The following is a 25,402-nucleotide window of genomic DNA, read 5'->3' as shown; positions in this document are numbered from 1 at the left end:
GATAACATAAAGACAGACTACAACAACACATTTATTGTACGTTCTCTTCACTCACAAATTAATAAATCAATGGTATAAAATGAGACGTTGTGACATGAAAATAAAACTAATATCCACTCCATCATTGCTCTCTTTGTACAACAAAAATTAACAAAAAAATAAAACATTCGAACACGAAACCCTCTAACAGCCTGAGCACTCGCAGAAGACAAACCCGTCAACATGGAAACATTGTTTTGCGTACAGTCACACCCAGACACTATAAAATAGAAGAGTGTGTTTTGCAAAACTACCAACATTTACACAAATTAATTTCGAATACTGCCTTGATATCAATCTAATTAAAATTAGCTCCACTATTACATGTGGATCTAACAGCAGCCCGTTGGAGCTTATGTCCAGTTGACCTTTCATTCGGCCAATCAAAACGTTACTTGCAAAATCATGCCAGTTATTTGAAAAGAATTTGAAAACATTCGGGATTATGCCGAGGGTATACGAAATGATTCGGGAGAATTACGAAGTATACCGGAAACTAATAGCAATATAAAATTGTATATAAAATTCGTTTCAAGACAAAACAAAACACCCGTGATGTTATAGCCATAACATCTGTTTATACTAGTATACAATCGAGAGTTTATTACTGCACTTTTCCCCTGTTTTTTCAATGCGGAAATAGACCAATTGCATAATGAGCCTCGCCCGATATTTTTAGAATTTGTATGCTCCCGAATAACGCTATAAAAGGCGAAGTGTAATTGGTCGATATTTAAATTGGTATTTATAGATGAACTGTTACCTGGACATGGGAGTCCACGCAATGCTGTTAGATCTACTGGTAGACCCAGTCGAGCCTTGATATGCCTTGATATATACTAAGATGTAGCGAATATTAGGGCCAGTACTGAAGTAATCATTAGGGGAGGTGGTATACATCTGAATCACATTCAAATGCTTGGAAGGGTCTGGTGGAATGTTATTTTTCATTTAGCTTAAGGGTGGGCTTTTGTAGTGTAATAATAAAAAAAAAATACCTTCTATTCTGTGACCATTTAATTTACGGTCATGTATGTGGGTTGGTATATATATAATATATATAGTTGAATCCCGTTGCCCCGTTGGCTCGAACCCCGGCGGTGCTCGAGAAAGTGATTTGACCCATCGGGTAGTTCGATCTAACCATTCGGTCAATATCGTGTAAGTGTAACTCGGGACTTCATTTTTGGTTCGAGCGATGCGGTGTATTCGACCCTTCTGAGTCCGACCCAACGGTGTGTGTGTGTGTGTGTGTGTGTGTGTTGAAAATAAAAAATAAAATTACAATATATATTATAGAAAATATATACAGTATATTATAATAATAATAATTTCAGGTGGGTATTGAATACAAAAGAAATAGCACATTCCACCCCACTAAACATATAGAGTGTGACCATTTGTGGGGTAGGTTTTGGTACTTTATCCGTTTTCTTTTCTCTTGTGGAATTTAAGTTTAATTTTTATTACAATCCGATCCCCCAACCCGCAAATATTCAGACAGAATCAAAACAACAAGTTCATTATTGTGCTAAAATCCTATCTCTGTACATCAGTACTTGACAGAGATCAAGGGGTTTATCTTGTTTCCGAAGGCTCTGACTTGACAATCATATTGTCGTAATCTTCACTGAACACTATATTTGGTTTGTGATGTAAGTTTCTAAAGGGGTCACTGAAAAACTAGAAACAAAAAATTAATAATAATAATTGTGCGGATGTTGATCGCAAGCTGATTAGCACTTTGTTCTTAGCACTTTTCAAAAAAAATTGTATAAAATAATAATAATAATTGCAAAAAAAAATATATATATATATATATATTTTAAAAAAAAAAATACTTTAGGCCTTTCACGTAAGTCACAGAGAATTGCCTAATGCGCGGACTAAATGTTCGATAAGGAAAACTAGCTTTTTTAATCCGCGCTTTAGGGTCTCTTGGACGTCATGAAAGGTTTTAGGATATAACGCAAAAAATGAAATAGGAAAGCCTCTTAACTTTCGGGTATCCCAACAAATTGAACACTATATTAACATTATACCAACCACGTGTTAAATTTATATCTACCATGGATCTTCAACATAATTTATTCAACGATGTTGAAATTTGAAGTTAATGTTGCCGAGTGTTGTTTGTGTTGCTTAACTTAACACAAGATTATTTGACAATATTAAATATTTGAATTCAACCACTTAGTCTACAAATATTTTACATATTTATTTATTCGGCAGTAATAAAAGTGTAAATCTAGCGTCTTTGTTTAAAATGTTTAACATAATGTATGTGATATTGTTAAATCTATACATTTAATGGTGGGTTTTTTTTCACAGAATGTATGTTGTATTGCTAAATCTATACATTTAATGGTGTGTTTTTTAACATAATGTATGTGGCATTGTTAAATCTATACATTTAATGTAGTGTTTTTTAACATTATGTATGTGGTATTGTTAAATCTATACATTTAATGGAGTTGTTTTTGTTTAACAGAATGTATGTGGTATTGTCAGATCTATACACTTAATAGTTGGGAGGGGGGAGGGTTCGCGAAATTGTATAACATGATGTGTGCAGAACATGATAAAATATATCCTCTAACGACATATTTTATCATGTTAGGACACAACTTACGCGGAAATGTAACATAATTTATGCTGCAATGTAAAATATATGAGTTTTATTACTTATCCTGAAATAGTTAACAATTTATGTGACTGTTAAAGACACGCATATAAAAGTGTGTTGGGAAAACGCTTAAGACATTCAGCTTTTACTAATTTCATTTGTACTTAATCTAATTTTAACTCAGGGCTATGTCTAGTGTGGGTCAGGGGTCAGATACTTCCGCTCTCACCGAAAATCCCCAATATATTGCGAGGCAAAACGACAACCCTACTGGAAATGGAATTGTACACACACACACACATATATATATATATATATATATATATATATATATATATATATATATATATATATATATAACATGTATATGGTCTGTAACTTTGATATTTCATACTGATTACTCTATGGATATTTGCCACCTTCGGTGATAGGTTTAGTCCCGTAAGTAAAATAGCACAGCAACTGATTCAAAATTGTAAGTAAATAGACGCGCTAGAAATCTGTTATTGCCCTCCTATCTAGCGGTGGGCGGGCGGAATGTAGCCTAGTGGTACAGCGCTCGCTCGATGCGCTGTCGGTGTGAGATCGATCCCCGTCGGTGGCCGCATTACGCTATTTCTCGTTCCAGCCAGTGCACCACGACTGGTATATCAAAGACCGTGGTATGTACTACCATGTCTGTGGGATGGTGCATGTAAAAGATCCCCCTTGCAGCTGATCAAAAAGAGTAGCCCATGAAGTAACGACAGCGAGTTTCCTCTCTCAATATCTGTATGCTCCTTAACCATATGTCTGATGCCATATAACCGTAAATAAAATGTGTTGAGTGCGTCGTTAAATAAAACATTTCTTTTCTTTTTTTTGTCTTTCTTATCTAGCGTCACATTGCTTTTACTTACAGTTTTGAATAAGTTGCTATTTTAATCAGGTTGGATCTCACATTTTCACTAAAGGTGGCACATATCTACATAGTAATAGATGTTAAATATCAAACTTACAGTTTCTATACTTTTTAAATAATTCCACGTTCAGTAAGGTTATCGATGTTTTCCTTTATTCGGGCTACAAATCTCCTGAATATATATATATATATATATATATATATATATATATACAAAAGCTAAAGACAGTACATATATAGTTTTAATCCATGTTCGACATCGTAACCATTGTAATATTCGTACTAACTCACATGACACAAATACAGACTACAATAAAACAATAAAATAAAAGTTGGGCGGTTTCAGAAATGACCCAAATGGGAAAAGGGGTGGGAGGTACTGTCAAATAAATGTGTGTATGGCTGTCAATAATACGTGGTTAGGATATGGAGGTAGCCTAGATATGTTTGTGATCACAAAGAAATTGTACCAGTTGCTTTTTATTTACAAGTGGTCGTTATAATAATGTGTATTTTAAATACAAGGACACCATTTCCTATGTCTCATCAACTGTTCTATATCGACAGGTGGTCGCTGTAGTAAGATTTTTTTTTTTTTGGGGGGGGGGGGGTTCAGAATAGTATATGACATTATAGATAAGGGAGCTGGAAAACTACGCCCCTCCCCCCTCTCTCCCCTCTTGATAATTTCTGGAACCTCCCTCACAGACACGTTCACACACGTACACAACTGTAACCACGTGTAGTATTTTCACAAACTGACGGTAATCGCCGTGGTTACGTGGTTACAACCACAGCGTAACCGCAATAACAACAAATGAGCTTACAATGATGATACTTTACAAACAGTCATTGTGTTTGGCTGTGAAGGGATGGCCGGTGCCAACGTCGTTGCCATAATGCTAAGCCGACAGCGACAACATATATATATATATATATATATCAATATTTTTCCCGTGTTTAGCTGAGGACCTGAGGTTTTCTGTATGTGATCTGAATTTTAATGACATCGTCTTGAATTTCCTGCCGTTGTAATATATTAAAGGCATATTGTCACAGAACACTGACCTATTTAATGGACTAACAAAGTATTACCTGAACAAAAATAATTTGATTTGTCCCTAAATGTACTTTGTTCAACCATCTTCATAGCCACCATACTTCATTTATTAATGATATTTTGAAAAAATAATTGAATTATGGCAATGGTCCATAATTCAAAAAATAAAATTGCCGAGAGGGTTGGCATGGATTTTACTGCATCATGGTCCAGTTAAGGTGATGCAATAGCTAGATTTGGTTTCCAACAATTAATGTAATTTTTAATTTATGTTCCATTTTTAGAGAAATAAGGTCCTTAAATCCGTGATAGTATGCCTTTAAACCTTTTGACCAACAAAACCTTTTATCAACTAAAATTACATAGTAAATTACATTTTCCTGTTTCGAATGCCAGTGCCTGTATATCTAATGGATCTCTGATCGTCATAAAGTTAGTTCAAACTTTAATTTATAATACATATTTTACAAATATATTTTCATAATGAACGAAACTACTGAGATGCAAAATCCAGTTGGGGTTACAACGAACATTAGGACTATCGAAGAAACATTGACTGTGAAGACATTCATTTTCTAAACGGGATATGTCGTATACAATTTTTGATCCCTTTCGGTGAATCCGTTATCGGGGTTTTCTCACAAAGACCGTGGTATGTGCAGTCCTGTATGTGGGGAAATTGCATATCAGAGACCTCTTTCTGCTAATGGTAAAATGTAGCGGGTTTCCTCTAAGACTATATGCTAGAACTATATATTTTTTAAATTGATATTCAATAGCCGATGCTTAACGAATAAATGTACTGTAGTGATTTCGTTAAACAGAATTAACTTTAACTTGTGAACAGGTTTTGTACATGGCAAACTGTGTACAGTAGCAGGAAACTGAGGACAGTGTCTTTAAATACAAATTAAGTAAAACGTTTGCTGGAAGAATTTATAACAATTCATCTGAACGTCTAGCAGGGATTGAAACTAACGCAAAGAATGTTAGACTGTGCTACTTTTCACATGTTAATCCTGCTGATGGAGGCAAAACTTCAAAGGGGTGAAAATGCTGACATGTTCTGCTGAACAGAATAATTTTAGAATATTTATATATATATATATATATATATATATATATATATATATATATATATATATATATATATATATATATATTACAACAGGATTGAAATTAATAAATTAATAGTTAAATATATTGATATAGATAAACAAAAATAATAATTTCGTAATTTGAATCCTATTGCAATGTATATATAAATTCGAATACGAAAATTCTAGTAACTTAACTTATATAAATGGATCAGGAATTATTTTTGTTCGTCATAGTATAAACTTATATTATAAATCACCTGCTAAAATGAACAATTTATCATATTCTTGATATTTTTATGAGACAATGGCTACTAAAATAAAACTAACAATAAAACTGAGAAGGCTCAGTTGCCTCCCATTTCACTACAGAATCCCCCTCCCCCACATGGTTATGTTCCCTTAAATTCATTCCTGCACACGTGATGTTTAAGGATTCTATAGCACAATCATTTGTAACACAATCGTTGGCGTATGAACATGACGTTATTTCACCATACAGATGACGTATTTTGTGACGTAAAATGTGGTTTTTCATTGTTTAACAGTTTTTCACGAGAACGAATACCATATGAGCATCGTAGCCATTGCTACTCTGAACTCTAGTCTAGTTTACCAGACTTCGATCTTGTACCCGTGTGCGCGAACGATCGGTCGTGACACATCTCCCTTTCTCACTTTCCAGTATCATGAACATCTGCACCTTGCGTCATTAACATGTATCTCACCTCATTACCATATACCTGACGTCATTAACAGAATGATGTTCCTGGAATTACGTCACACCGTTGCAGAAGTGACACTGAGCTTTATTGCATGCACTCGATTTCGGCTGTTTTATTATACTTTCATTTTTTGTTTTGTTTTTTAAATATTCATTTAACGAGTGGATTGCTGCACTCGTTTCAATACACATTCACAACAAAGGTTCTAAGTACGTAATTTTGCTACCGGAAATGACGTCACACTTGTACATTGTGTTCCACTTGTGAGTGTGGTTCTATTTTTGTAACAGTGTCTTCGTCCCGTTGGCGCGATTTCACGCGTTCGTTCAGTTTCTTTCTTTTCATGCGTCGATTCTGGAACCACACTTTCACTTGTCTTTCAGTCAATTGGAGTTTGCACGATATTTCCCACCGCTTTTGTCTTGTAATGTAGGAACTATTGAGAAACTCGTTCTCCAAAACCATTGTCTGGTAGCGTGTATACGGCTTTCTTTTCTTCCGTCCTTTGGTCTCTGTAAAAAGAAACAACAAATATGTAGAATTGTAAACGAGTGTGTGGCGAGTGTGTTCTGCATTGTGAATGGTTAATAACATTTTTTTCCCGAGATGAAATTAAAATAACACCCGGAAAGCTAATGACGTCATTAGAAAGGGGTTTTTTTCAAGAAATATCAAATATACAGTTAGTTCCGTAGAACAACGATTCACTTTACAATATGGACATAATCGTATGGAGTTTTTAGATTTGCGGATCTTGTTGTCTATTTGATGCCTGCAAATGTTTCGTTTTTTAACATCAGTTTAACGCATTCGGTCAAAATTGACATTTGCGGGATCAAACAAACAATGACACCCGCAAATCTAAAAATTCCATAATATTATAGTTATCTCCTAATTAAAGCTGCGATCTTAAGAGCTACAATTAGGCAAACTAAGTCACATTCACTCAAATTTACTTTCGATGAACCGTTTAAATACAAATGCGCCAAATTACCTCAGGAACACAGCACAACAATCCTACGGGACATTCTAAATTGAAACAGCACCACAAATGGCCCCGCTGGTGCAAAGTACAAACTCAAGAATTCAGCACAACATATTTTGCAAATGCAAACTACACACAGCTACAGTTTTAATAAACTCACAATCTCGCCTCACCATATTATAACATCATTTACTACTGCCAAATACAAACAACTACAGTTTTAATAAACTCACAATCTCGCCTCACCATATTATAACATCATTTACTACTACCAAATACAAACACAACTACAGTTTTAGTAAACTCACAATCTCACCTCACCATATTATAACATCATTTACTAATACCAAATACAAAAACAGCTACAGTTTTCATAAACTCACAATCTCGCCTCACCATATTATAACATTTACTAATACCAAATACAAACACAACTACAGTTTTAATAAACTCACAGTCTCGCCTCACCATATTACAACATTATTTACTAATGCAAAATACAAACACAACTACAGTTTTAATAAGCTCACAGTCTCGCCTCACCATATTATAACATTATTTACTAATGCAAAATACAAAAACAACTACAATTTTAATAAACTCCCCATTTCGCCTCCCGATAACATAATTTACTAATGCAAAATACAAACCCAACTGTATTAATAAACTCACAAGCTCACATACCCTTAGTATAACCGTAAAAACACTAGCGTCACTAATTGTTAATTAAATCGCAATTTCGTTTCAACATATTATAACAACATTACCAATGCAGCACACGAAAAAACAACAACTACAGTTTCAATTAATTCTTCGGTATTGTTTTGCCCTAACAATGCATAATTCATTTACATCATCGCAAGCTGACGTTGGTATACATGTATATGAAGAAGTGGGTTAAACTGAGGGGAAGGTGGAGGGGGGAGGGTGCAGAAAAAGACAACAGGTAAAAAAAAGGGCAGACAGTATATAGTAATTAGTTTTCTAAAATGTTGGCAATATGTTTTAAAAAGAAAAGTTTGACAGGATTCATATATGTATGTATGTATGTATGTATGTATGTATGCATGTATATATGTATGTCAATCTGATTAAAATTAGCTCTACTGGTTTATACCAGTAGATCTAACAGCATTGCGTGAACTCTCATGTCCAGGTATCATGTTCATCTATAAACAACAATTTAAATATCGACCAATTACACTTCGCCTTTCATAGCGTTATTCGGGAGCATACAAATTCTAAAAATATCGGGCAAAACTATTTATACAATAGGCGAACTTGTTGGTCTATTTCAACATTGAAAAAACAGGGGGGAAAGTGCAGTAATAAACTCTGGATTGTATACTGGTATAAACAGATTTTATGGCTATACCATCACGGTTTTTTTTTTTTTTCGTCTTGAAACGAATTTTATATAACATTTTATATTGAAATTAGTTTCCGGCATACTTCGTAATTTACCCGAAACATTTCGTATACTCTCGGCATAATCCCGAATGTATTCAAATTCTTTTCAAATCACTGGCATGATTTTGCCAGTAAGGTTTTGATTGGTCGAATGAAAGGTCAACTGGACATGAGCTCCAACGGGTTGCTGTTAGATCCACATGTAATAGTGGAGCTAATTTTAATTAGATTGATATGTATGTATGTATGTATGTATGTATGTATGTGTGTGTATTGTATGTATGTATGTGAATTGTATGCATGCATGTATGTGTGTGTGTACGTGAGTGTGTGCGTGCGTGCATGCATGTGTGCGTGCTTGCGTGCGCGCGTGTTTGTATGTTGCCAAATCTCCCCTTACCCCTGAGGCACTAACATCAACAAACCATCAGATTTGAGACAAACGGTCACAAATTGGCGCCAGTCGGTATTCGAACATATCGTGGCCACGCTAAAGGTGAAGGCCGTCAGACATGCGCGCGCGCTTTCCTCTGACGTTATCAATCACGTCCAATACCCCTGTCACGAAAGCAATGTCGCACACACAGGTAAACCGAAAACTAAATCGAAAAGTAATAACATCTGTCGGAAATTATTTGCGTGTGCGCTAAAATGTCATTCATAAACTCCTAGTGTAGTTATTTTGCATTAAATGTCACTGATCCGATCATAATATTTACACGGCTGCAATAAACGTGACATTTTAGCAGCAATAATTTCTTTGATTGTCTTTCGAAAGCCAGTCACTCTCGTTCAGTAAGGCTGATGCCCAACTACCGGGGAGGAACATAAAACGTACGATAAAAACGTGTATGTAGCGCACGGGTGTCACTAAACCGTGAATAAAAGAAGGCACGAGAGAAACGTAAAATTAATGTTGGCAAATGGTTGCAAATGTTTGCGAATGTTAACATTGTTGTTTGAACGCGCAATATGTTTGAATGCACTAGTGGACAATTAGTTTGGCATTCAAAATATTATATTTGTTTTTAATCTCTCTCTCTCTCTCTCTCTCTCTCTCTCTCTCTCTCTCTCTCTCTCTCTCTCTCTCTCTCTCTCTCTCTCTCTCTCTCTCTCTCTCTCTCTCTCTCTCTCTCTCTCTCTCCTTTTACAATCGGGGATTAAATATGCTTGAAACTAGCTACCACCATTTATTAAAACACAACAAGGCGCCCACATCGCCAAACGTTATTACATATATACACTTAAACACCAACTGATTTTAGCCGGTCCATCAGAATAAATAAAAATTGAATTTCCTCCGCCATCCAACCCCCTTGTTATCATTTCTAGACAGTCCCTTGGAAAAAAATTTAACATTGATAATATAAGTCATAAACATTTTAAGCCACTACCAGAAAAAAAGCAACGTGTGGGGGAAAATGAGGTGAGTGCGCCCTACGAAGAAGTGGAAATTAAAAAAAAAACGAGTAAGACGGAAATGCATATATCACTCCGCGGGATGCACGTGAGAATGTGTGAGTTCCTTTATCAGTTTGTTCAAATGACCTAAGTGCAGCGCGGATGAAAAACTCAAAATCTCTGTCCAAGTAAATTAAACCAGATTAGATATAACCCTCAACGCGTCCACACGATATCCTTGATAAGCCAATTTTCCCACTAGTAAGCAAAGTGTTTTGGACAAGTAATATTATTTATGTTTGTTATTTATTTCACCGGCGGGAAGACTGCCATGTTGGAGGTACAACTAGACGCTATTTTTCCAATTACTCTATACACTGACGTTTGCATATCGTTTCCTCCAGGAATATGTAAATTTCAGGAATAATGCGTGGGTTTCCAAGATTAATTGATTTATTATGCGTTTTATCTGGTTTTTACTAGAGAAGAAGTACGGATATTACACAAAAAAAGTCGTCCCACCGATGAAGCAGAGTTAAATATGGCTGGTGTGTCATGTGGTTGGTGTTAGATTTCCTTCCCACGTGCAAAATCTAAGGTACAATCTACCACGGAGGTCTAATTACCAGTAAAATGTAAATTCTACTAATTAGCCGTAGTGACCCTTCTGGCATTGTACCGCATCTATCTATCTATCTATCTATCTATCTATCTATCTATATCTATCTATCCATATATCCATCCATCTATCCATTCATCCATCCATTCATTCATATATTGATATAGACAGACAGACATATAGATAGATAGATAGATAGATAGATAGATAGATAGATAGATAGATAGATAGATAGATAGATAGATAGATAGACAGACAAACATACATGTAAATATATATATATATATATATATATTTCTGGATCCGCCCTACGTTTATTTTATTGTTGTATTGTAGTCTGTATTTGTATCAGGTGAGTTAGTACGAATATTACAATGGTTTCGATGTCGAACATGTCAATTAAAATAGCAGCCAATTTGTTTTGTTTTGTTTGCTTGTTTGGGGCTTTTTTGTGTATGGGGGATCAGTATGGAGTTGTATTTCAAATTCAAACTGCCACGTCACGTGGTATACAAGCCGGTTTCGCGTATTGGGTTTGGCAGTTATAAAATAGTAGTAAATGAAGTCATTTTGACATATACATTCATATAATTATTTGTGGGTAAGTAATTCGATGTATAATCTAAACATTTTCACAAGAAAAATGAATAAGTAATTTAATTTTTCATTAAAGAAATTATTGATAACATTATTATTACTTATATATAGTGCACTCCTGCGCGTGCTGTAACCTCACCGTGGTGCAGGGGTGTAACATTCTCTTTGAGAATGGCCAATACAGCACAGATTGAAATTTAGAGTAAAGGTCAGTATCTATCTGTGATATTTGTATTTTTGCACAGTTCTTTACACTGTTTTTATTTAAATCGTGAATTTTTATATTGATGTTGCTCATCACTTTATTTGTTAGCATTACCATAGTTTGACACCCAATAGCCGATGTATTTTTCGTGCTGGGGTGGCGTTAAACATTCATTCATTCATTCTTTACTTACACAAACACAGAATTGTACATATATACAAAGTCGTCAACTTGTAGAAATATTAAGCATTATATGGAAATCCTGATAATGTTAAGCAGACGGAAATACATTTAACAAGGAAAGTTAATAATAAAATAAATAAATAAATAAGCAAATAAATAAATTCAGATTATGCATGTACGTGGGTCACAAAAGTGACAGATTGAAAGAATTCCAAAATTGGTGTTTTATAAGAAGATTTTCGCTTCTTTCATCTTCTTTATTTCTTTGTTTTACTTTTTATAATTAAATATTTACCTGATTGTCGATTTATTGATTTGTGAAATAAACCGAACTATTTAGGCTATTCATGCATGTGCCATAGTAAACACGCTTAATGAACATCGTTTAATAAATATCTTGAGGTGTAATTAGAGAAATTTGTCACATTTTAGTGTTTAAAGTTATTGTGGGTAAAAAAAAAAAAAAAGATAAACAAAAAACAATGAATAAATTAAATTAAATTATAAACTAGGATGTATTCTGAACCAAGTAGCGCGATTGTTTATAATATAATATCCTGGTAGTAACGTTTTAAAAATATACGTACTTGCGGGGTAAAGTTCCCAGTGTACCGAATAAAACGGTCTCAAACCAGCCGTAAAGTTTGTAAATGCTGGATTTTTGACAAAGATGATGGCATCACCACAATTGTACCATCCAATCATAATGTTTACGAATGACAGGTACGTGTGTGCGGGGGGGGGTGGGGGGGGGGGGGGGGGGGGGGGGGGGGGGTGGTATCGAGCTAAAACGCTATTTCGTCATTCCTGCACCGCCTGCAGGAGGACTACCACTCGCCCGGGATTGACTTCACGGGATAAGGATTATTCATCCATTCTGTGCCACGAAAACAAATAAGAATCTGTGAGGTTGGCTGTCTGTCTGTCTGTTTCCATCTCGTCTGTCTGTCGTCTGTTAGTTCTGTTTACGTACCCCTCTCTATTCTCTCTAATCCATCTCCTATTTATCTACTCGAATTCTCTCCCTCCTTTCTATTTTTCTCCTCTCATCTCAAACCAGTCGTAAAGTCTTGTAAATGCTGGATCCTCTTTCCCTCTTTCTCCCTCTCTCACTCAGCAATCCTGTCTCTCTCTTATCTCTTTTCTTTATCTGCTCGATCGAGAGGGCTCTCCTCTCTCCCTCCCAGTCTCTCTGCCTCTCATTCTCTGCCTCTCTCTCCTCTCTCGTCAGGCTAATCTGCTCTATTTCGTCATCTCGTTCCGTCCTCTCATGCGGAGAGAGATACTCCACTAGGCCCTTCTTGCCTTCTTCACGGGATAAGGATTCTCATCTCTTCTGTGCCACGAGCTCTCAAATTCAAAATCTGTGAGGTTAGGCCTGTAGCTCCGTCTGTTCTGTTTCCCTCTCTTCTAACCCTCTCTACTCTCTCATCTCTCTCTCTATCTCTCTCTCTCTCTCTATCTCTCTCTCTTCTCTTCTCCCATTCGAAGACTCTTCTCTCTCTCTTTTTCGATCTCTCTTCGCATCTCTCTACTCATTCTCTTTTGTCTCTCATCTCTCTCTTAACCACTCTCAGATCTCTCCCTCTTCTCTCAAGTCTCTTCTCTCTCTCCTCTCTCTCCTCTATCTCTCTCGCTCTCCGCTCGCTCTCTTATCTCTCTCTCTCTCTCTCGATCTCTCTTTCTTTTCTATTCTCATTTCTCTATCTCCCTCTCTCTCTCTCTCTTCTCTCTCTCCTTCCTCTTCTCTATACTCGCTCGAGCTTCTCCCTCCGCTCTCTATCTCCTCTCTCTCTCTCTCTCCTCCTCTCTCATTTCCTCTCTCCTCTCTCTCTCTCTCTCTCTCTCGAACCCTCCTGCCTCCACACCTCTAGCTCATTTACACATGCATTTATTTATCTCTCTCGTTCTCTCGTTCTTTCTCTCTCTCTCTCTCTCTCTCTCTCTCTCTCTCTCTCTCTCTCTCTCTCTCTCTCTCTCTCTCTCTCTCTCTCTCTCTCTCTCTCTCTCTCTCTCTCTCTCTCTCTCTCTCTCTCGCACTCAAAAGTTCAACATAAAACGACGACTAAACATCACGCGAAACAAAACGTAGTAATGGAATATCTACGCCCATGTAAAAAAAAACCCACTATATTAAAGAATAAAATGACACAAATAAATATTTGAAAATATTCAGTAAAACTAGCCATTTGTACTTGTTATTTTGCTCTTTTTTCTCTCTCTTTTTTTTTTTTTTTTTTTTTGTTTTTACCTTTTTATCTTAGCAATCTCTACGATGGTGGTCAATTAATATAACCCAATTTGTATAAGACTAATTTAGATGATTTACAGAAGTAACCACTAAACACTTTCCATAAGAGACAATCACTTGTTGCGGTTGGAGAGACAATGAATGGGACGTGGAGATGGACAGTGAAAGAAGTTGAAAGATAGGAGTGGCAAAAAAAAGTAGATGGAATTCAAAGGAGAGTTTGGAAAGGAATATAATAGAATAAATTAGATGTTTAACGACACCCCAGCACGAACAATACATTGGCTATTGGGTGTCAAACTATGGTAAATGCAAAAGAATGGAAAGGAATAGTGGGATAAAAAAATTAAAAAATTTAAAAATTAAATAAAATTAATTGATTTAGGAAAACAATAGACTAGCCTGTGTTGGTTCACAATGCGATCTTTTCGTCTGACCTGAAGCGCATAAAGTTTCTTTTGTTTATCGACACTACTAGAGAACATTGATTTACTAATCATCGACTATTGGATGTCAAACATTTGGTAATTCTAACAGACATTCTTAGAGAGAAAACCCGCTAAATTTGTTTCGTTAGTAGCAAGGGATTTTTTATAGGCACCATCCCACAGACAGGATAGCACATACCACGGTTTTTGATATACCAGTCGTGGTGCCCTGGCTCGGACGAGACTTTTTATATGCACCATCCCACAGACAGGATAGCATATACCACGGTCTTTGATATACCTGAAGCGCAAATAACCAATCTAGCCATCGTGTTTCTACTTTTTGTCCCTAGCTGAACTTTCACATGGTTTCTGTTTATAGACAGTGGCTACTTAAGACAGGTATTCGTTTTGAAGGTATACCGGCCTCGGTTCAGTTGTGGTTAAGCCATGGAACTGGTGGGTACTGGGTTCGTCTCCCGGCACCGGCTCCCACCCAGCGCGAGTTTAACTCCACCGACTTCTCCCTGACTAATATACTCTTTTTAAAAAAGTAGGGGACTCTAATAAGATTGTAAGTTATATTAGCTGTGGGGAATGGTTATATGATAATAGTGAATTAATTGGGCAAACATTACAACCTGTAGTTCAGTATTACAGTAGGTTTTATGACCACCAAAGATCTTGAAAGATGATTGGGATCAGAAGTGAAATTTTAAAGTTGACGTTTTTTATCAGTAAATCGCAAAATCAAACAATAAAAATGACTAAAAACAAAACAATAACAACTATATGATCAATAGAATGAAAAAGACTGACCGAAATAATGATCCACAGTGATTAATCGACCTTCCTGGGAATTGTGAAAATCGAGAATGACACCCCACGCACGTGTACGGGGCAACTGCGTGATGCATGTGCAAACTATGGAATGTTGTTCGGTGTGTTAATAAACAGACCTGAATGTTCTTTACTAGGATGTCTGTAGTCAAAACGTATGTTCGGTCTAATAGTCGATATTCACATTAATAGTTCAGGTCCCCAACTTTTTTTTGAAGAGTATATAACCACTAACCACTAGTTCACTTGAATCTAATCGGCTATAAGCACTAAAATAATTACAAATGAATGAATGTGTAGGTATAAATGTCCACATTCGTCCCATCCCGGATCCCGGATCCCACCCACAAACGTAGGACGGTTTACGTTGAATCGGCTATTCTGACTTGTAATGGTAGGACACTAATTAAGGTGTATATCTGACTGCGCGGCGCCTTTGATCCTTGAGGTGAAAGAATGTCATTTTCAAATCATATGTTCCTACTTTGGCTAATGGGTTCAGGGATGGGTGGATTCGCACTGTTCGGCGGCCGCTCGTCGTGTTTTATGACTTCCAACACCTTTCATGGTCGACTCGCGAATCATCCACTTACTGTGATACACGAACAATTCTCGTTCGGCTTCTTCCGTATTCAGGATTTTTAAAAATGCATATTAAGCGCGAACGTGCACGAGGAGTTTGTCTGTCCGTGAAACGCCAATGAAAGCTCGTTTGTTACCTGGGAGAGAGAGAGTGAGAGAGAAAATCGATAATCCTAGGAAGAGGATCGGCACATGATGAGTAGTTCAAGTCGATATGCAGTTAAATCAAGCGTGACGCAATTAATTACATGTCGGGGGGGGGGGGCGAAAAAAATAAATAATAACCCGAAAAATAAAAACCGGAATAAAAACCAAAACAACAATACATTGTCACCTTAGAGGGCGTTAATTATCTAGTTTGTTTAAAATCATTCATTATGTCTTCGCTGGTCAGTTCATTATTTATTCAAGCATTTATTTGTGTTGTTAATTCACAGGTGCACAGGGGACATTCATATCGTTATTTTGGTATATTTTATAAATATTATTAATTTTATTGTTAATTTTTGTAATTAATATAATTTTATAAAATAATACTTAAATATTATCCGTGCAACCTTGAGTCAGCATTATTGTTTATATTGCTATTATTATTATTATTATTATTATTATTATTATTATTATTATTATTATCATTATTATTATTGTAGAATATTAATTTTATTTAGTCAGTTTTATTGTATTTACTCCTATTAATATTCCTACAACCTGTTTACCACAATTGCATCTTTACTTTTTTTCAAATAATTTAATATCATCTTTATTCGCTTTCGATGACTAATAAACTGATGCGCTCTAGCGGTGTCGTTAAACACAATTTTTTTTAAACTTTTAACTGTATTCGCTTTGCAGATTCTTGATATATTTTCTTTGAAATAATTGGAAGACATATTTATTTATTTTATTTAAGAACGAATTGAAAATTCCAAGTGCATGATCATAAAAACAATACATCCAAACAGGTTCATATACTACAATTTATAAATTTATGTTATTGCAACCTTCTATAAAGGTGATCACAGGTTCACACGTGATATCAATGTCGCACTTTGACTTCGAACTGTATCTCTGTATAGATAAAGAACACGGATATGCAATGAATATTTTCTATGTGTTTTATTTCTTCGTGACTAAAGATTGTTGACGAAAGGGCAGGATTTAGCTCAGTCAGTTGAATGCTCACTTGCATCATCCCACAGACAAGATAACACATACCACAGCCTTTGATATACCAGTTGTGGTCAGCTGGCTGGAACGAGAAAGAGCCCAACGGGCCACCGATGGGGATCGATCCCAGACCGACCGCGCATCAAGCGAGCACTGTACCACTGAGCTACGTCCCGCCCTTGCTCGCTTGAGGTGCTTGCGTCACAGGATCGAACCACCTCGGAGGATCCATTCAACTGACTGGGTTTTTTTCTCATTCTAACCAGTGCACCACAATTGGTCAAAGGCCGTGGTGTGTGCTTTCCTGTCTGTGGGAAAGTGCATATAAAATATCCCTTGCTGCATGTAGCAAGTTTCCTCGTTAACACGTGATATCGATGTCGCAGTTTGAATTCGAATTCTCTCTCTCTCTCTCTCTCTCTCTCTCTCTCTCTCTCTCTCTCTCTCTCTCTCTCTCTCTCTCTCTCTCTCTCTCTCTCTCTCTCTCTCTCTCTCTCTCTCTCTCTCTCTCTCTCTCTCTCTCTCTCTCTGAGATTATCGTCTATGTTTTATTTGTTCGGTTGAAGAAACCTCTGTCTCGCCAGTATATGCATATGTATATATATAAAAAAGAACAAATAGTGAAATACATTTGCAGCTTTGAGAAAGATCCTTTTATAGACGAAAATAACAAAGACGGGACTTTCAGTCGCGGATAAATCGACGATAAACTGAAATGCATTTATACGGATGGTTGTCGATTCGTTTGGAAAGCGGTTAATGCGAGCAAAATGGCATTCTTTCAGCACTCATACACGACCGTCTCGACTGGGACGCCTTCCATCTCTAGGATATAGATTTATAAAGAAAGGGGCCATCATTTCCACGTCACGTCACTTCCCCAAATGTCGCAACACGCATGGCTGCCGTTTAATTTCCCTACAATAATCTATCAAAGCGAAACAGCCACACAACTTAAAAACGTATACTTCCATTGATTGCGCGCACGCTTTGATCTGACTCGCACCCATCATCGTCGATATTGCAAACCAATGATATTGCACGCACGGTTTTGGTCACGTGACAAAAGGGTCGCAGCAAATGCAATTGCTTTTCGCACGGTTATTGACAATAAAGTAAATTTATTATAATCAGAATTAAGTTTTTGTTGTTGTTATTGGTGTTGTTGGGTTTTCTACTTAATAGATTTACTTACTTACATACTTATTGCGCGTGTAGTCTGGGAAATAGCATTCTGTAGCCATAGTTACAAATGACCCGTTACTGGTGACCCGGAAAAGGTTCTATTTGCTGCAGTACAATCTACTCAGGGTTTCTAAACAAATGTAACGGTAATGCCGAGTCTAGGTTGTGGTCTGTTTTATTTTAATTTCCTTCAATACTACCAGAGCACCACGTCTATTTAATTATTCATGGTACGTGATGCACTGTGTGAGAAAGACGTATATTCGAGGGAGACAACCATAAGTCGTATTGTTGTTTTGTTTTGTTGGGTTTCTTTTTTAAAGTAATAACGTTTTAAAATTGTGTGAGTGAGTGAGTGAGTGGGTGAGTGAGCGAGCGAGTGAGTGGGTGGGTGAGTGAGTGAGTGAGTGAGTGAGTGAGTGAGTGAGCGAGCGAGCGAGTGAGTGGGTGGGTGAGTGAGTGAGTGAGCGAGTGAGTGAGTGAGTGAGTGAGTGCGGTGGGGTGAGTGGGAGTGAGCGAGCGCGGTGAGTGATTGGGGTGGGTGGAGTGGGTGAGTGGTGAGTGAGTGAGTGGAGTGAGTGTTGAGTGAGTGAGTGAGTGAGTGAGTGAGTGAGTGAGTGAGTGAGTGAGTGTTAATGTGATAATGATTTCAGCTTGTCAATTAAATAAATAAATAAATAAATAAATAAACAAATAAACGAATTTAAATAAATAAATAAATAAATATATATCATCTCACAGTTTGTTAGAGGGCGGAACATACCTTAGTGGTAAAGCGCTCAGTCTGGGATCGATCTACGTCGGTGAGCCCTTTGGACTATTTCTCGTTCCAGCCAGTGCACCATGACTGGTATATCAAAGGTTGTGGTATGTGCTATCCTGTTTTGGGGATGGCGCATATAAAAGAGCCCTTGCTAATAATGAATATTTTTTTTAGCAGGTTTCCTCTCTAATACTATATGTCAAAATGACCAAATGTTTGACACCCAACAGCCGATGATTAATAAATCAATGTGCTCTAGTGGTGTCATTAAACAAAACATTTTTTTTTTTTCAAATCATTACGCTTGAAGTCAGCCTCAACGGCAGCGCAATAAAATGACCAGTGCGAGTAATTCGCCCTTTAATTGTAATGAAAATTCTAGACTGATACCAGACAACAGTTGTTCGCCAAGTGTTTGTCTGCCGCCGTAAGAGTAACGAGATCCGGACACCGGTAACAGTAAACCACGGCTTTAATTTCAGTCTAACTTCAAAGACTTGGTGTCGAATGTTAGTCGACCGACGTGGCCATCTGTTAATACAGGGCCGTAGCAAAAAAAAACAAAAAACAGTAAAAATGATAAGCTCCCTGAAATGGCTGCAAAATGATATTTCAAAGCCTCTAGATTTCATAATTTCCTAGGGGGTGGGGGATATGCCTCCGGACCACCTAGTGTCTTGCGCCTTCCATGCTCGTTCGTTCCAATAATTCATCTGCCACCCCCCCCCCCCCCCCCCCCCCCCCCCCCCCGCCACACACATACACACACAATCCTAGCTACGTTCTGTAAAGAATACCTTTGTATGGCTTCCTTCTATGTTACTAAAAAAAAAAGGAAATGTTTTATTTAACGACTCACTTAACACATTTTGTTTACGGTTATATGGCGTCGGACAATTGGTTAAGGATCACACATATATTGAGAGAGAAAACCCGCTGTCGCCACTTCATGGGCTACTCTTTTCGATTAGCAGCAAGGTATCTTTTGTATGCACCATCCCACAGACATGATAGTACATACCACGGCCTTTGTTACTGGCTAGAACGAGAAATATCCCAATGGGCCCACCGACAGGGATCGATCCTAGATCGATCTCGCATCAGGTTAGCACTGTACCATTGAGCTACGTCCCGCCCCTCTATGTTTTTGTTTTTTTTCAGTTTGGCTATTAGGTACTGCGTTCGCCTCCCCGAACCGGCTCCCACCACCAGATTGAGTTTAACGACTTCTGTCTAACTGTCAATTTCTACAGTTTTAAAGAACTAAAGCCCGGTATGGTATTATGTCTATAATACACACATTTTCTTAAAGGGACATTCCTGAGATTGCTGCATTGTAAAATATTTCAGACTAATAAAATATTTTTACGATTAAACTTACATATTAAATATATGACGATATAACCTATTTTTTTCTTTTTTTTTTTTTTTTTTTTTTTTTTTTTTTTATTGTGCCAGATCACAAATATAGCAGTGTCCGGGATGGGAGCCCCAAATCACTGCTGTACATATAATAAATATACAACACATATGTCCATACACAAACAAATACGTACACACGTACCCGGATGTCCTCTTTCTTGTTTTTAGTTAAAGTCATTATTGTATATCTGTAAGGGCTAATCGTAGGCCCGCTGATTTGCCGCAAAACGAGATTGATCCTTATGGAATTGTATTGGGTAAATCCCGTTTTTTTGTATGAAAACGCGATATACGCCAATTAAAAACATAACTTTTACTGAAAATGAAAAATGGATATATCGCGTTTTGCGCCTGAACTCTTTATATGTTCTTGTTTAGAATATCAGTGTCTGTATATTCAATGTGTTTCTGGTCGTCTTAATATTTGTAAGAAGCCTAAACTGGATTTTGTCTTCAAATAATTGTGTACGTATGAAAAAACAATATTTTAGGAAACATGATGAAATTTAACCTAGTACAAATATTAGAACGATCAGAAACACGTTTAATATAACGGTATAGCCACTAATATTTTATGCAGAAAAATATATTTGATATGTAATTACAATTGTTAAAAAGACTGTTAGACGATAACATCTTAAAAAGTGCAGCAAACACAGGAATGTCCCTTTAAATATAACAGCACAGACCTCGAGTTTGATTATCATGAAAGTCGTTTATAACATTAAACCTATGTTTTTGTCGGGTACAAAGGCGACAAGAGGAAACCTGACATGACTATTTGAAACAGATCTGTTTCAGATGGTGGTGTCGGGTCTCTTCTTGTTTGTGCTAGTCACTGACATGTTTGTTTAATGTTGTAAGTACATGTCAAAGCGAAAACGATCAAACTAAAATTATGTAGCATTACATTAAAAAATAAACTGTGTATAGTTAAAGAGACCATCAAGCACTTGTAAGATGGGGTTTATTTTCTCTTAACGACCAAAATTACTAATTCAATATATTTTCTTCTTTAGAATACCAGTGTCTGTATATCCAATGCGTTTGCTGTCGTGTGCTAATGTTTGTAGCAGCTAGTTTTCATTTCAAGCCCAGTGGTAAAGCGCTCGCTTGATGCGCGGTCGGTTTAGGATCGATCCCCGTCGGTGGGCCCATTGACCGATTTCTCGTTCCAGCTAGTGCACCACGACTGGTATATCAAAGGCTGTGGTATGTGCTATCCTGTCTGTGGAATTGTGCATATAAAAGATCCCTTGCTGCTAACGGCAAAATGTAGCGGGTTTCCTCTACAAGACTATATGTCAAACGTACCAAATGTTTGACATCCAATAGCCGATAATTAATAAATCAATGTGCTCTAGTGGTGTTGTTAAACAAAACAAACAGACTTTAATAGCCACTGATTAAACAGTAAATAAAATATTGTAATCATTTCATAACAGACATTACGGTGTATCAATATCAACGTGGATGGGGAAACTAGCGGTTCCAGGATCTGGTAAAGGGTGAGTCCAAAAATAATTTTTAAAATGCAGTTTGAGTTTGACGAAAGCAAATGAACTGCGCTCACAAAGGGTCGAGGGCGGTTTGGGGACATGCTTCTCGAAAATGTGTTCTCAGGTTAACGTAGTTTTATATATGGTGAATGATAAATGTAAAACTAACAATAATAAAGGAACACACCATTAAACAGGACACTTCCAACGGACCCTTGTGATCCCTCCCCCACTCCATTCCCATCTGGATCCGCCACACTGCCGTTGCCATGAGTTTATATTGGGGGGTGGCAACCCACTAGTGGGGGGAGGGGAGCAACTCACACTATGTATGTTTGTATGCATGTATGATTTTATAAAATTTAATACAGTTTAAAAGCAAACAAAAAATTTGATTTGGGGCCATGTCCCCGTACCCCCCCCCCCCCCCCCCCTCCCCACACACTTGCTACGCCACTGATCCGCCAATGAGAAAATGAAAACTCCCTAGCAAAAAAAAGTAATTTCTATAATGCTCTATACACTGGTAAACAAAACTGAGCGTGATTTTGAATTCGATCATCCGTTTTAAAATGGCTCCAGGCAATGCGTAATATTGTACATGTTACATCAAAGGAAAGAGACATACCTGTGATATAAAAATAAGATTGCGTCTATTAATAGCCATACAGGTGTACGACTCCGTGTTAGTATTTAAGAGGGGCAGGACGTAGCCCAGTGGTTAAAGTGCTCTCCCATTGCACTATTTTTCTGTTCCAGCCAGTGCTCCACAACTGATGTAACAAAGGCCGTGTGTGTGGTGGTGCATATAAAAGATTCCTTGCTGCTAATTAATCGAAAAGAGTAACCCATTGTTAGGCGGAAGCGGGTTTCATCTCTAATTAATCCTGTGGTCCTTAACCATATGTCCGACACTATATAACCTTGATTAAAATATGTTGAGTGCGTCGTTAAAAAACTACATTTCTTTCTTTCTTTTCATGTTAGTAAATGTTATAGTGTTGGTAGACAAGGGGGGGTGGGGGATGGCTTTGGGGATTTTTGTGCATGTTTTTCTCCGATTCGAATAATGTTTGCTTTGATTGCGTTTGTGTAATATATATATATATATATATATATATATATATATATATATATATATATATATATATATATATATATATATTATTAATTTTATTTCATTTCATTTTATTTTTATTTAATTTAAAACAATTTCTACATGTATATATTAATAGGTTGTTCATGAGTATATACGAATACATACACATATAACTACGCCTAATCACGTGTACACGTATACATCAACACTGCCAAATACAAATTAAAATTAAAAAGTATAAAATTAGAAGAAGAAAAACTTATGTCAAAAAAATAGAAAGGAAAGCATATCATATCTGGAATGACTTTTCGGGTTAGCGAGGCGTGACCGATAAATAAAGTGACATGGTGTTCATCAAAGCGAGGGGTCAAAGGGCATGGTTACGGTTAAGCTACAGGCGTGGAAGTTGTCTTTGGAGACGGCTTGATAAACGACGTGGCTCGACTCGAACCCAGCACCACAGGCACGGACATATGATTGGTGAATGTAACACGCAATTATACAGACAGCCACATACTTTATTTGAGTCTCACCTTACGCAGACTGTAATAAAATGTAATATAACATACAATATAAAACTAGATAAGCCATTACTTACAGGAATTATCAGAGACTATCAGTAATCATATTATAAGAAATTAACACAGTCTTAGAGAGAAAACCTGCTACATTTTTTCAATAGTAGCTAGGTGTCTTTTATATGCACCATTCCACAGACAGGATAACACATTCCACGGCCTTTGATAAACCAGTCGTGGTGCACTGGCTGGAACGAATAATGGCCCAAATGGTCCCACCGTCGGGGATCGATCCTAAACCGATCGCGCATCAAGCGAGGGCTAAACATAAGTGGACTTCTTTTCGTCCCTTGTCTGACATGATATCCTTTAAAGACCACACAGATTATGGGATAAATTCAATTCAGTTCAACTGATTGCCCAATACCAAACAATCTGGTGTCAGCAGAGATACGAATTGTATAACATCAACAACAATGTCAAAATAAATTAATAATAATAATAACTATATGATTGTATAGGCCAGACAATTTGTATTCTATTTATAGGAATATAATAACTATATATTAATAAAGGTTTTTTTTTTAAATTAAATGGTTTTGATTAGCAGCAAGAGAACTTTTATATGCACCATCCCAAAGACAGGGTAGTACATACCACGGCCTTTAGTACGTCATTTGTGGAGTACTGGATGGAACGAGAAATAGCCCAACAGAGATCACACACCAGGTGAGCGCTTTACCACTGGACTACTTCCCGTTCATGGTTGAATGGATTTTGAGATGTCAGTGAATGTAGTTGTTGGTTCTTATAAGACGGACAGATGGAAAAGAGGTTGGATTAAATGTATGGATTTTGGAGTAGGCTGGTAAGCGTGCGAGACAGGGGGCGGGGGGATTGCTCCCAATCTTCTACCCTAGTGCTGGAGTAGAACCTCAAATTCAGGTAAACATTATACAGATATTCAGGCAAAATGTGCTAACCTGAGACCTTTTTACCGTGTGTTTCCATCATTCTACCCTCAAAATTAGTTGTAATCCATATACAAATGCGTAATGACTTAGCTGTTTGATAGAAATGCTAATATGAAAAAAATATTGTTATCCAGATTCTGGCATTTTCGTTTAATTCGGTCAAAAGCCAGCAATAACCCTTACAAAAATGGGAGCCCGTTCGCTTATGGGTGGATGGATGGATAGATTTTTGCACACCAGACAAGAACGAAACAGATTTGTCAAGTGGGCGAAGTGAGAAACAAAACAAAAAACGTTGATGAACGAATGACAAAACGAAAGTAGAAAGTTATATTATCTCCCATTATCAATTGACAACTTGTTTCTTCTTTTTGTTCTATCATTCTTTCTTTCTTCCCTTCATTCTTTCTTCTTTCTTTCTTCCTTCCATCTTTCTCTTTCCTTTCTGTATTTTTTATTTTATTTTATTATATATATATATATATATATATATATATATATATATATATATATATATAGACATGCCGTAATACATTCATATATACCCGATCTGGAAAATGTACCCCCGTATCATAGAAATGTTTAGAATTCCAACAGTCGGTGACGTCACGGTTAATGACGTGTATCGAGTGTCGGCGAGAAAGACGATAGCCCTGATCGGTGAAATTCGGTAAGATTCGTAAACGATGAGACACCGAGTCACTTTCCATGATCAGATATCGGAGAAAACTCCGTGACTGCGATTTGTGACCCGGGTGGGTGGTCGAGCGAGTTAGTTCCTACACCAGTTGGAATGGACTTTCACGGGAGACGATATGGGATTTCT

At 36.9% G+C, this 25,402-nt stretch overlaps 1 protein-coding gene across 2 annotated transcripts in view; it reads right to left on the bottom strand.

Moving 5' to 3' along the window:
- Positions 1-5,893: 5,893 nt before the first annotated feature.
- Positions 5,894-25,402, bottom strand: part of LOC121385458 (homeobox protein mab-5-like) — an 86,226-nt gene continuing 66,717 nt past the window's right edge. For both annotated transcript variants that reach the window (XM_041516153.1, XM_041516152.1), the window contains exon 3: positions 5,894-6,960. In XM_041516153.1, coding sequence (XP_041372087.1) covers positions 6,686-6,960 — 275 coding nt within the window. In that variant the 3' untranslated portion in view covers positions 5,894-6,685. The remainder of the gene's footprint in view (positions 6,961-25,402) is intronic.

This window comes from Gigantopelta aegis, chromosome 11, assembly GCF_016097555.1.
Source record: "Gigantopelta aegis isolate Gae_Host chromosome 11, Gae_host_genome, whole genome shotgun sequence".
NCBI classification, from domain to species: domain Eukaryota; kingdom Metazoa; phylum Mollusca; class Gastropoda; order Neomphalida; family Peltospiridae; genus Gigantopelta; species Gigantopelta aegis.
The sequence above is the reverse complement of the archived record's forward strand: the minus strand, read 5'-3'. Positions and strand labels throughout refer to the sequence as shown.